At 41.0% G+C, this 12,348-nt stretch overlaps 1 protein-coding gene across 1 annotated transcript in view; it reads left to right on the top strand.

Annotated features, from left to right (window-relative positions):
• Window positions 1–439: 439 nt before the first annotated feature.
• The window catches only part of LOC311265865 (cryptochrome-1-like), a 29,039-nt gene continuing 17,130 nt past the window's right edge, over window positions 440–12,348 (top strand). The window contains exons 1-2 of the mRNA XM_084367945.1: window positions 440–595; window positions 4,080–4,250. Coding sequence (XP_084224071.1) covers window positions 4,093–4,250 — 158 coding nt within the window. The 5' untranslated portion in view covers window positions 440–595; window positions 4,080–4,092. The remainder of the gene's footprint in view (window positions 596–4,079; window positions 4,251–12,348) is intronic.

The raw sequence follows: 12,348 nt of genomic DNA, 5'->3' as shown, positions 1-12,348 counted from the left end.
TGGTGCGTTCTAAGACAGTGGGAAATACGATAAAATAGACATTTTTTTACGTTATATTAAGGTTTTTTGGAGTCTCTCAGGCGTCAAATACAACCAAACACGCTTCTTTCTAAACGTGTATTTGGCTGCTGATTCTGTTATAACCGTTACCTTTCACATTTAGCTCAAAAGCACACTTAACGCTGTGATATTGCAAATACATCGAAATGACTCAATCTGAATAAACGAAAAGAACAAAACAATTCACAGTCCCACTTCTAACAGATGCTATCCCGCGTAGTAATATTGTTGTATTTGCAGAAACGTCAATAACTCCTCTGTACGTGAGACCGCTTTTCAGCAAGTTGTTGTTTTAACCGCCGCGCCCTGAACGCAGCGTGAGAATGGGATAAAAGTTGAGACATGCGCAGTGGGCCAAACTCTTACGAAACAAAGTAGTTCAGTGGCAGTAAACCGGCACACAGAGACGAGAGGGACCCGCACATCCCAGCCGCAAACCAGCCGCACAAGACTCCGCCGCACATCGACACGAAGAGAAGAAATGCTTCGGTCTTTGGGCTTGACATAAATATCACCTCCGGGGAGCCAGTACGAGGTAAGACGGGTCATTGTGTCATCTTTGACGCCGTAGTTAGGGTGTTAAACCTACTGTACTTTCATAAACAGCGCCACCGCTTGCATAAGCATCGCTCTGGTGACCCCGTTTTGGTCTCGCTTCCCTGCCAAACACTTGAACTTACAGACTATTATATGTTTTTAAACCTGTGTGAACTCGTCAATAACGCTTGACATGTTCAGCAGCGACTTATTTGTGCCGTTATTTCGTGTTTTGGAGGCAAATTTGACGAATGTACAACATGAACCTCCCATTCAGAAGAGACATTGTGACCTAATTTCCATTTGGAGAAGTCCTGGGAGCCATAACTGGCTGTACACTCACAATTTAGCAATAAAACATCACCTACCTTCTTGAAATGTTACTGTGGTTTTGATGTGAAGTGTGTGGATGCATTTAGTGGTGTTAAAACCAGCCTTATTTTACATTTATTACAGAGGATGTTGTGTTTACAGTGGAGGAGACCTGTGTAACTTCACTGTTTGTTGAAGGTCACACTGAGTTAGCTTTTTGAATATCCACTAATTGTCTTTAAGATGGCTATAATTGCAAATCATGCATATAATTTACTGTGAAATGACAATAATTTTGCCATTGTCCCAAATATTTACCACTCATCGGGGTCACTCCAGTTAAATCCCTCCATCTTCCCCCACTCAGCTGATGTCCCTCCCTCTTTCCCTCTTTTCAATCCCATGTCAATCATTTCAAATTATAAATTGGAGTTGTTGTATTTTTGTGTGAATTGCAGATAAAACACGAGCACTCTCCACATTGATGACTAGAGTATTTTACGCCACAGAGGCTCCTCCAGATATCTGGTCACTGGCGGTCGGGTGGTGTGTTTGTATGTGACTGTGCCAGACTGTGAATATCGGCAGTGTGTCAGTGAATGAGACGTGTTGTGTTTCTGTTCTGTGTGAGAAATTATGTTATTCTGCAGTTAACCAGGCTCACCAAAGGTTAATGCAACGTGTAATCAACGAAGCCCCCGGAGCTCGAGAAGTTGTCTTTGCTGTGCTGATGATGCATCTTTTTAAAAAATCAATGTACAACTGTTAATATCGCTGTTACCCCATTAGCAGTGCTCGGTTTAGTGCAAACTTTCTTGGGTTAAGAGTGTTTGTAGCCAAAGGTCCAACCGGGACATTACCGGTACTTAAGCCCTACAGTAAGCAGTGGATTGTCATTGTAGTACCAGGGATAGGCAGATTATCAGGTCTGGATTTCAGTATTACGATTATTGAGATGGTTTTTGTGTCCGATTACAGATCAAATTAATTGATAACATGGCTCTGATGCAGCATCGTTTTTCTCTCTAAGTAACCAATCAACACTGTGTCCAAAGTAACTTGTAACTAAAGTTGAGTGGAAGTATAAAGTAGCAAAAAAAAATGGAAATATTACAAATAAGATGATAAAATATATCCCCAAATTGAACAGTAATTGAGTTAGTTGTAGTTAGTTATGCTCCATCACTGGTTATTCTACATTTTGACGCCAAGATTTTTATTTTCATTGCAAGTAAGACAATTATATCAGCCCTTGGCAGACGATGCATATCATGGAGGATGATTGTTGTGCTTGGATTGACGCCAGCTGTAGTTCATTGTAAAGCCTCTAACAATGTCCACATAACATAAATACCAACGCTGGTGAACATAATAATCAGATTTTTTTCCTGGACCAGAGTAAAAAAAGAGAAAAGACATTGCATCCTAAACATGCCTGTGCATACAGTTGTTGTTGTCAGTACATCTCTGAGACAGACATGTTCAGCTGCCGTAGTTGTGAACCCAAACACAGAGTTGCACCCTTCCCTCATGTTTCATCCTCAACCTGAAAGCTATGGCTGCAGGCTAAAGATGAGAAGTCTTGTACTTAAGTTTTAACAAATGCAGTGAAAACGACCACTGTCGTTGTGAAATCCTAATGATACTGTATGCTCTAAATATTGTGTATGGGCCAAAATGTGATGTTGGTCGGATTATCTGTTTCCTGTCTCACTCAGTTCATCATGATAACAAGACTATTTTAAGAAATGACTCTCCATCCTTTGACCTGAAAGTAACATTTATGCAATGCAAATGTGCAAATGTTCCCTTTTTATTGCAGATAGTAAAAGTCTATGCTCATGAACTCACAAAGTTTAGCACCTTTACTTAAAAGCCATTCATTATTCATAATATTTTAAAGAGGTGGCTAAGAATCAAAATATGATTTATTATAGTTGTGGCTGTTTTTATTCAACCCAACGTAGATCAATTCTGACCAAACCAGTGATTAATTATGAGTGAATTATAGCGTGATATCAATTTTTATTTTTGGTGTCAGGAATGAGCTTTTTTTATTGACCTTTTTGAATCTTAGTTAGTCAAGAGATATAGTAGATCTAGTGGATGAACCTGCAGGTAAGCTAATAGGCAGCTAGCCACCCGGCTAATTAGCCATTTAAATCAGTCAGCCCCTGTACGGCTGTCGGGTACATTCTGTTTTTCTCCCGCTGCGATCAGCTGTTCTGTTTGTCAACCAGCTACTTATATCCACACATGTCACAGTATGTCTCTGTCACATTGACAAGAGTGTAATATATGTATAAAAAACACAAGGAATGGTCATTGTAGTGAGATTACTCAGATAGTATAGGTGTTTAAAGCTAACACCTGTTAAGCACCAAATGGCAGTTAGAGTTGTGGCAGGTAAATCTCTAAATGTCACCTGTCACACTGGCTGGTGGAGCGTGAAGACCTTAATGTTTTAATGCCTTCATGTTTTCGCCCGGGGTCAAGCTTTGTTGCTACTTAAATGTGTTCAGGGCCACGCTCCCGCCGACCATGAGCCAATTAAATCAGTAATCCAGGTCTTGTATCACACAGGCTTTAGATAGGCTACCTGTTCCATAATAATAATAATGATAATGATAATAATAGCTTGGATTTATATAGCGCTTTTCACAAGACCAAAGGACTATTTACACAGTAGGATAGCTTTGAAAGTGAGTACAGGGACAAATCACTTGTTCTTATAGGGTCTAAAAATCGTAGAAATAAATCAAAAATGTCTCTGTTCTATACTTTTTCTTACCTTTGCCCAAAAAGTTGAGTTTTATTTTACAGTTGGTCTTTTTCGACGAGCGCCAAACACCCTAAAAATGTCTCTGCTGACAATAGAAAGCATAAAAAACTCTTTTGGCCGCAGCGATGAGTTGGTGTTCCTGTTCGGTGCTATTCCTGGCACGTCCCACACTGTTGGCAACCACTTGGACTTGGATGCTTCAGTTATCTCTCCTGTTGGGAGACATTCAGTTTTGTGTTAGCTGTGACTGAAGTGTGGGAAAAAGAGAAGCTGACAGCGTTCTGTTCTGTACATACGGAGCTGTCGTCTTCATTCAGCTGGGTTTCACCACCATTCAGTGATTTTTCAGCGCCGACCAACACACTGATTTCTTCTTCTTTCCCATCAGAATTTTAAAAAAAATGGCCCCAAACTCCATCCACTGGTTCCGAAAGGGCCTCCGTCTCCATGACAACCCGGCGCTACGTGAGGCGATCAAAGGTGCAGGCACGGTGCGCTGTGTCTACTTCCTGGACCCGTGGTTCGCCGGCTCATCCAACGTCGGAGTCAACAGATGGCGGTAAGATGATTTTTTTATATATATATATATATATATATATATATTAGGTGCATTTTGCAGAAGCAGAGGAAAGCAAAAAAACACATCTTTTTGAATTACTTCATTATTTAAAACTATTCAAGTATGTAAAGTAATCGTTCAATATGAGCCGTCAGTGGCGAGCAACATATAGCTCGATAACAAGACCAACGTACAATGTAACGTTAGAAGCCAGTTGATCAATTCGTCCTCAGCACTCCACCATTAAAAGGATTGCTTTATTTTTTATGGCTTAGCATTTCATTGGGGATCCATAAAAAATAACTATAAAGAAGCAGCGTCGTCTTCTTGCTGATTCTTGTTTGCTTATGTAGGTCACACAGAGGCATCAGTGTTAAACTGAGACTGTTTCATAACCAGTTTCATAACCTTGTAGTAAAATTGGCATCAAACTGAATATTTAAATATGTATTCTCGCTCCTGTCCCAGGACCATCAGTCAGCTCATACTTAAGTGGGTGTTTTATAATGGAAAAAAATAGCAACAAGTCAGATTTTCAGTCAGTTTTTAAGGAAGTTATAGTCAGTTTTTTATATAATAACTAATGTGAAAAACAGAGCTCCCCTCAGCTTTATGGGCATTTATAGCAAGTCCACCTCGTTTATTGGTCCGGCCCACAACTTTCCCTCACTTGTAGTGTAATTTTCGGCTGCAGTAGCCAGCTGTTTTCAGCTAAACAGCTCTAAAACCCACTACACACTACCTGCTCTGCACCAAATAGCCGACAGACAAAGGTAGAAACTATCTAAAAGCCAAATAATTATCTTTTAGGAGTTGGTAGAGACCCCAAAACAGAGCTAAAAGTGTTATATATTAGACTTCAGGTGGACACAAACATGACTCTAAATAAATGTTGCTGTTGGAAATGTGCTTGTTTGCTGACCTGGTCACCGTGTGTTTACAGCTTGTTTCTGCTTTTTCCTACACCTTACCATTTTTATTTGTAAGTGCAAGAAAAAAACAAGGGAAAAAATGATGTGAATTGCACATCTTGCATTCCTTTTGTACAATAAACAGTCACAGTAGAAAGTGTTGGAAGCTATGACTCATACATGAAGAGGAGCGGGCTTGTTGACAGGAGAAATGGGGGCTGCAGTGCCTCGACACACAACATGATGTCAGTGTTTCTCTGCTTTTGAAGCGTTATTTGTTGTATTGAATAGAGATTTTTTTTAAATAGGCAGGTTGTTGAAGGGATACTTCTCATTGTCTGGCAAGCTTTTTGAAGGATTGTCCTTTGCACCTAGTCAGAATTTGGACTCATTAAGAGCTATTTTCGTCCATTTCTTGTGGTTTTAAATACTCCACAGTGGACAAAAGATTGTTTTAAAAAAAGACTCCTTCTTATAAGTGGATTTAATAGGCGACAAAAATAAGGGTTTACAGCTTTGACCTGGATACACCTGCTCAGCTGGTTTAATAGACACAGGGTGCTCTTTTGTTTTTATTCCTCGCTCACATACAGTAATCCCCATTATGGAGGTCAGTCGGCAGGTAGTCTTAAGGCTTTGTGGCTGGATGAATAGACCACAGCGGGGGCTCTCTAAACATGGCAGACTTGAAGGGGAGTCTTAGAAGTAGGTTTATTAGGAAAGGTGTAAAAGCTGTTGGGATAAATGGTGTGTAAAAAGGGATTTTGTGTCTGTGACCGTAGACTGGGGGGGTGTGTGTCTTGTCAGATGTAGCTGTACCCAGTGTTGAGAAGACGCATGTCGGTTCACGTGAACGCTGAGGCTGTTTATAAACCATCATGTCTGCTCTACAGGGGAGTGGAGTCGATATCACTCCAGCGTTCATTGCTCGATGGCCCGTTTTTTGCTCTGAAGTGCTATTTGTAGTCCCCGTACAGGAATAGTCAATATTGAAGTCAGTGACCCTGAGGTATCCAGCTGACTGTGGTGCTAAAACTGTAAACAAATCGGCAACGGCGGCGGCGGTTGCCGGCCAGGCAGGAAACGCACATCAGTGACGCACACGCCTGGTGGCAGCTCGCAGATTCCAAAACATAATTTGTAGGTCACAAACACACTTATTTGTTTTTGTCAGCTTGTGTCAATGTTGAAATGATGACTTGAAGCTAAATGTATTCACTGACACGTCAGCTCAAGCTCTGCCAGAGCTGATGGGTCATCATCAGCATTTGTTGACGCAGATGTCAACAGGATGCGGAAAGAGAAACTTTTACATATAAGATTTTTGCTATTTATTGGTTTTTAATTTGCTACAGTACAATTAGGGCTGCACAATTAATCTAAAGATTTAAAAAGTGGAGTACTGTAGTGCTGCTGAGATGTCCAGGCCTGCAAATCTTGTTCTCCAGGTGCAAAAAAACATGTCCACATGGTACAGACCCCAACAAACGTCCCATTGTCATGATTTTAAGTGAAAGGGAATCGAGTTTTGTGTGCAAAAAGGTACATTAAAAACACAACATAAAAACACAACAGGACACATGAAAATGAGCAAAAATGATCATTCCCTCTAATCTAAGTTGTAAAAGCTGTCAAAATGATCGCAATATACAATTTTTTCCCCTTTAAGCTATTTATTATTATTCTATTTAACTCCCACTTGCCAAAATTTCTCAATGCAACTTGAAGTGACTCAGCAGCTCTTAAAAAGATGAGTCAACACGAATCTCGTTCATTTTGCTGTGAAAGACGGCCTTGACTTTAGTTTAGGGAATATGTGTGATTCATGTGGAGTCTTTCTCATCTTGGGAGAAAAGTAGCTGTTTTTCTCACAGCTTCAATTGAAGTGGGCAGAAAATTGCAGGATGTGCCCCACTTATCTGCGCTGAGGCAGTGACGTACACACTCAGGGCTACAGCAGCACTTTTTTTCTTATCTGCAGAAGCTAAAACGCTGCAAAACAGGTCACCAGAAGATGCTCCGAGGTTAAATTAAGACAGATCTAACAGAATCGAGGTCACTGATCTCTGCATAAACACACACGGATATGTTAAATTTTTAGGTTGCTCTAATGTGCACGCTGTGAGAAAATAGCATTTTAAAATTCATTAGAAAGTCATGTGATGTGTCCCATGTATAGACACTTGGAGTTAAGCAGGTGAAGTCGACCCAAACAGATGTCTGCAGCACTTATAGCCATCGCAAAGCTCAGTCGGTGACACTAAAACCTGTTCAGCTGCCCTGACACCTGCAGCTCTGTGTATGACAGTCATCATCCCATAAGAACTGTTATTTTTACCTTTAACTCTACTTAAAATTACTTCTAGGGTTTGAATGCTCCAGGGACTAGCCCATTTTATGAATGGGAAACGGTGAGTAACAGCAACCTACAGTAGGTTAGAAGGACTCAACAATAAGGATTTCAAGTAAATACAATATACGGCATACAATAACACAGAATACTCTAGACAAAAGATTTTGTTTTATCAATGTTAAAAAAAGCAGCTTTTCTCAGAAAGTAAATGAGCTGTTGGCCCTTCATAATAATAGCATCAGCACATTGGTCCCAGGAGAGTTTGTGATCTATGATTAGACCAAAATACTGCGTCACCACTTCAGTCTCCTCTCGTCTGATCCTGGAGTGGGTGATGGTGGAGCGTCACGTATAAAATGTAAAATCAATTGCTAGTAAATCTAGCAACTCACAGTGGTAAAAAAAATAGTAGCGAAAAAACTGTGAAGGGTAAAGACTTTTATGAGGTGACGCACAAGTAGGGATGAGATTGTGACTATCCGACGACCGCCATCTTAGACTTTAAAGATTATTTCAGACGCCACGGCAGTTGTAGCTGCTACTGTTTATTGACAGTATAGTTCTTATAAGTCAGTCAAGCCCCATTAAATAAAAGAAATATGCTATGAAAGGCAACCACGCACCACCATTCGAAACAATCATGAGCAAATGTAATCATGATCATTAACTCACCTGTCCCAGGGGTGTTACTGTAGCTAGCTGTCCAAGATGGTGGACAAGCTTTCCCATAATTATATTATATTATCAGGACAATCATGCATATCCTCAGATTAGTGACTCTGTTTAAGCACCATTTAATAATATTGTGCAATTATATTGTCCAAGATAATCGTCACATGAAATTTTCATATCGTCCCGTCTTCACACGCAAGTGAACGTTTCAATTATCCTGGAAAGGGGAATTTAGTCGGGTGAAGCTCCAGCTACATATTGTACTATGCAAATTTGAGAGCAAGGCGGATAAGATCAAACCTTACAATTATCTGCAAATAAATCAAATGACTTGTATTGGGGCAAGTAAAAAATTCATATCAGGCACAGACATTCGGATCGGGTGGACCCGAGCTCTTGTTTGCTCGTTTATCGCCTTCCTGATCGCTCCTGACCTATTTCCTCGTTGGTTTGAAGCATCTTCTTGTTGAGCCAGATACGATTAAAAGGCCATGTTGAAAAACAATATTCTGAAAGCACTCTCGAAAATGTAGGTCCTGCTTACGTGACAGGAAAACAACGTCTAACCTTTCACCACTGGTGGCGTCACTTAAGTCAGAAAACAAGTTTGCAGTGTCGTCTCCTCATCATAAACTTCACCGCAGGACACATTAACTTCCTGTTTTGTTCAAGGAGGCAGTCATCGTCACTTTATTCGCATGCAAACTTATCAGGCCTTCTTGAAGATGAAGCATGTTAACCTCTTTTGTCCTTGAACTGTCTACTTGTTCACTGCCTTGTACTGGTGATAATGTGTTGCCAACATGTTTCTATAGATTCAGGTGCGATATGGTGATAGGATCTCACAGGGCTGAAAACTAGACGGCAGTCCTCTCAAAACATTGAGCTTTAACAACTCAAAAACATGATGTCAGCATGTTAAATGGCATAAAACTCTTCTTCAAAATGTTAAAGATGAATAAAAAAAGGTTTTCACCTCAGAGATTCTATTATAAATGTGCATTTTAATGACTGCAGGAGCCGCAGTGAGCGAACAGATTAAAAACTACTCCGTGTCGCTATCATAGTGACTCATATTAACGTAGGAGTTGGAGGTGAAGAGATGCAGCTCTGGAGCAAAAGACCAATAAAAGAAAAGATAATCAATCAATTTTCAGTCTAGAGGAAAATGTTAGAATAGTCTGTGCAACAGATGTAGGTTAGTGTGCCACTGCATGAAACTTGTGAGTGGTTATGTGATCGTGACCTACTTGTGGTAAGGCGGCTCGTGCGTGGACATTTAACCAACGGAAACGCACTGGAAAACCCTAGAGGTGCAAAGATAAAAGTACTAACTGTACAGAACAAGTCGTCCATAAAATAAAACAAGCACAAAAAAAACAATAAAAAATGCATGACATGCTTTCTGCCAAAGAAGTGCAGTCAAACAGTTTACAGTTGGCGTTTCTTACGGCATATATCTATGCAGCAATAACATTAACATTATTGATAATGCATCAAACGGTGAAATGGACCCATTCAGAATAGTTGTGGCTGCTGGTGAGTAAAGGTTCGGGGGTTCATGGGCGTTAAAATAACATTAAAAAGCGAAGTAACAGCCAAGTTGTCTTAACAAGGTTTTCATAAACAGAAGTCGAAAAAAGCTTCGCTGCCTCTCGTTCACACTCGACGCTTCAGTTCCTCTCTGTTCTCCTGATGATGCAGAGTGAGAGACAATATGTACAATGTGTCCTCTTCAGTGTGTGTGTGTGTGTGTGCGTGCGCGCGAGTGTACGTGGCCAAGAATGAGGTTACTGGGCTTAGCGATGGTGTTGTAGTGCAGTCTGTACTGAGTGTGTGTGTGTCCTGACAGATGTAGGCCAGAGCAGTTATATAAGGATTGATGCATGAACAGGCAGCCAGCCAGCCAGCCAAGCACACACACACACACACACACAACCAGGCAGGCAGCCAGGAAAGAAGGAAGTGGCTAACCCAGCAGCACACAGACACCAACACACAGGAACAATCAGAGGCTCATGAATGTGGAAGCACACACCAGTGCTCATGAGCACACGCGCACTCCGCTGATCATCTTCACGTTTCAGCTCGTGCTGAGGCGAAAAGATTTGGATGAATTCACGTGTGCAAACATGCTTATCCACTGCATGTCCACACACACACATATATAACAGCTGATAGCTTGTCACCCAGAAGGATTTATTGAGTGCGTCTGATATTATGTAAATGCTCTTTGTCCACTGAGATGGAAGGAGGGCAGGCCGGCACAGTGTCATTAAAGCAGGGACGATGCATGTCAGCGCCGACTGCTGACGACTGTCCGACTAGGAGTGAACAAAAACAAAACGTGTTCATTGTTTCGCCTCGTACACAAGTACGGTCTCCATGGCGATGGATGATACGCTTCACTGACTTTTGCTTTTCGCATTACGATCGCGTGCGTGATAACATCTCAGTTTTGATCAGTTCAGTTTCAGTAATGACAAATCATCATTAGTAATGGGAAAGACTGCTCTTGTCACAATACTGGAATTTTCTAACAAACAATACTTATAAATAAATAAATAAATATCTAATAATTGACGCAACATTCTGGGCATGAAATGCAAGTCCGAGAGAAGACCGAAGAAACGCATCCAGAACTTGTGTATTATTGCTGCGAACAATTTGTACTGAAATGTATCAATTTGTTTGTGTTTGTGACGTGTTACATGTTTAATATGTTTTTAATGTGTCAACAAAGCTTATTAGATGGACTGTAGTTTAAAGAAAGAGGCAGACGCAGGTGTTCCTGTTCATTCTGCGGTGCTTCAGATGAATCCCCTCGTGTGTGTGTGTGTGTGTGTGTGTGAGCTCATCTCACTGTGACTCATGAAAACCACTAATAGTTTTGCAAACTGAAGTAAAAGTATGTAAGCAACAGAGCCAGATTTTCATAATTTTCCCCCCGCAGATTTTTGTAGCGTTCAGAAAATAAGGTCAGTGAAACATTCAAATAGTCAGCTTTGAGTTTTAAGCTCTCTTGGAAACACTCTGTTAGTTTAAATTGCATCCGAGGTCGCAAAAACATGCTTGTTTCCTCATAAAGAGTGGGTCTCATTGACCTGGGTTGGTCTACAAAAAGAACAACCCAGACGGTCGGTTATGAAGCTCCAACACAGGCTGAACAACTCGGTCTCGTTTCGAGCACGTGCCTCAAGTGTGTTCGACCTTCCTGCCCGGCTCTGCCCGTCTGTGCGGGGGATTGAGAGCAAATAGAGCTTTGCCTGTTAGCAAACCCTCCGCCGGTTTAATGATCAGGCTAACGGGGTCAGACGGGAGGGAACAGAACTGAGCAGAACATCGTCTGGCTGCCGGGCTGTCTGATTCAGCTTACCGACTGTCTGCTTCGACTGTGATCCCGCCAGATTCTGCTCATGCTCAGAACTGCGGGTCAGACGCAATATAGTCTAGATGGGTGACGCTCCACAGTTTAACCTGTGGTTAAAAAAAAAAAGTGATGGCTGTTACCAGGCAGAACATGCAGGTTTTGGAAACAGTGATGCTATAGAGATTTAAACAACACTTCACTGGCTTCACGTCAGCTTTAACCCTTTATGTGCTGTTACCATTTTTTCTTGTGTTGTATCCTTGTAGCAGTGATGGAAGGATTACCAGATTACCAGATTACCAGATTACCGTTATACCTATAATGAAATCTGCTGATACCGGATATCTTTTTGGCCACAGCAGAAACAAGTTGTGAACACAGTAGTGACGTATCATCTACATTTAAACGTACAATAGCCACGCTTCCAATTTTGCCTGGTGACCACCACACAAAAAAATCCCCTCCTCCCCAAAAAACAAGCATTTACCTAAAGAGCACCATTATGAAAGACACGTCTGTAAATTGTTGACAGGAACTGCAAACAAGGTCAATTATGACTCTTTCTATTCTGATTTTTTGATCCATGGAGGTTTTATTTTTGTGAAACTTTCACTCGAACTCAGAAAGGCGATTTCAAATCTGTCATCACAATGTAAAGTCTACGGTCTGAGCGGGAAGACATAAGTGGCAAGGGATCATGGGAGTTCCTGTCTTCATTGTTAAAAAAAAAAACAAACATTAGCATTAGAAAATCTATCTGACGTGAACCAGACAGAAATGTTCACGGACGAG

This window comes from Pagrus pagrus (genome assembly GCF_965226575.1).
Source record: "Pagrus pagrus genome assembly, chromosome: 11".
In the NCBI taxonomy this organism is placed as follows: Eukaryota; Metazoa; Chordata; class Actinopteri; order Spariformes; family Sparidae; genus Pagrus; species Pagrus pagrus.
This window is presented reverse-complemented; position numbering and strand designations above follow the sequence as displayed.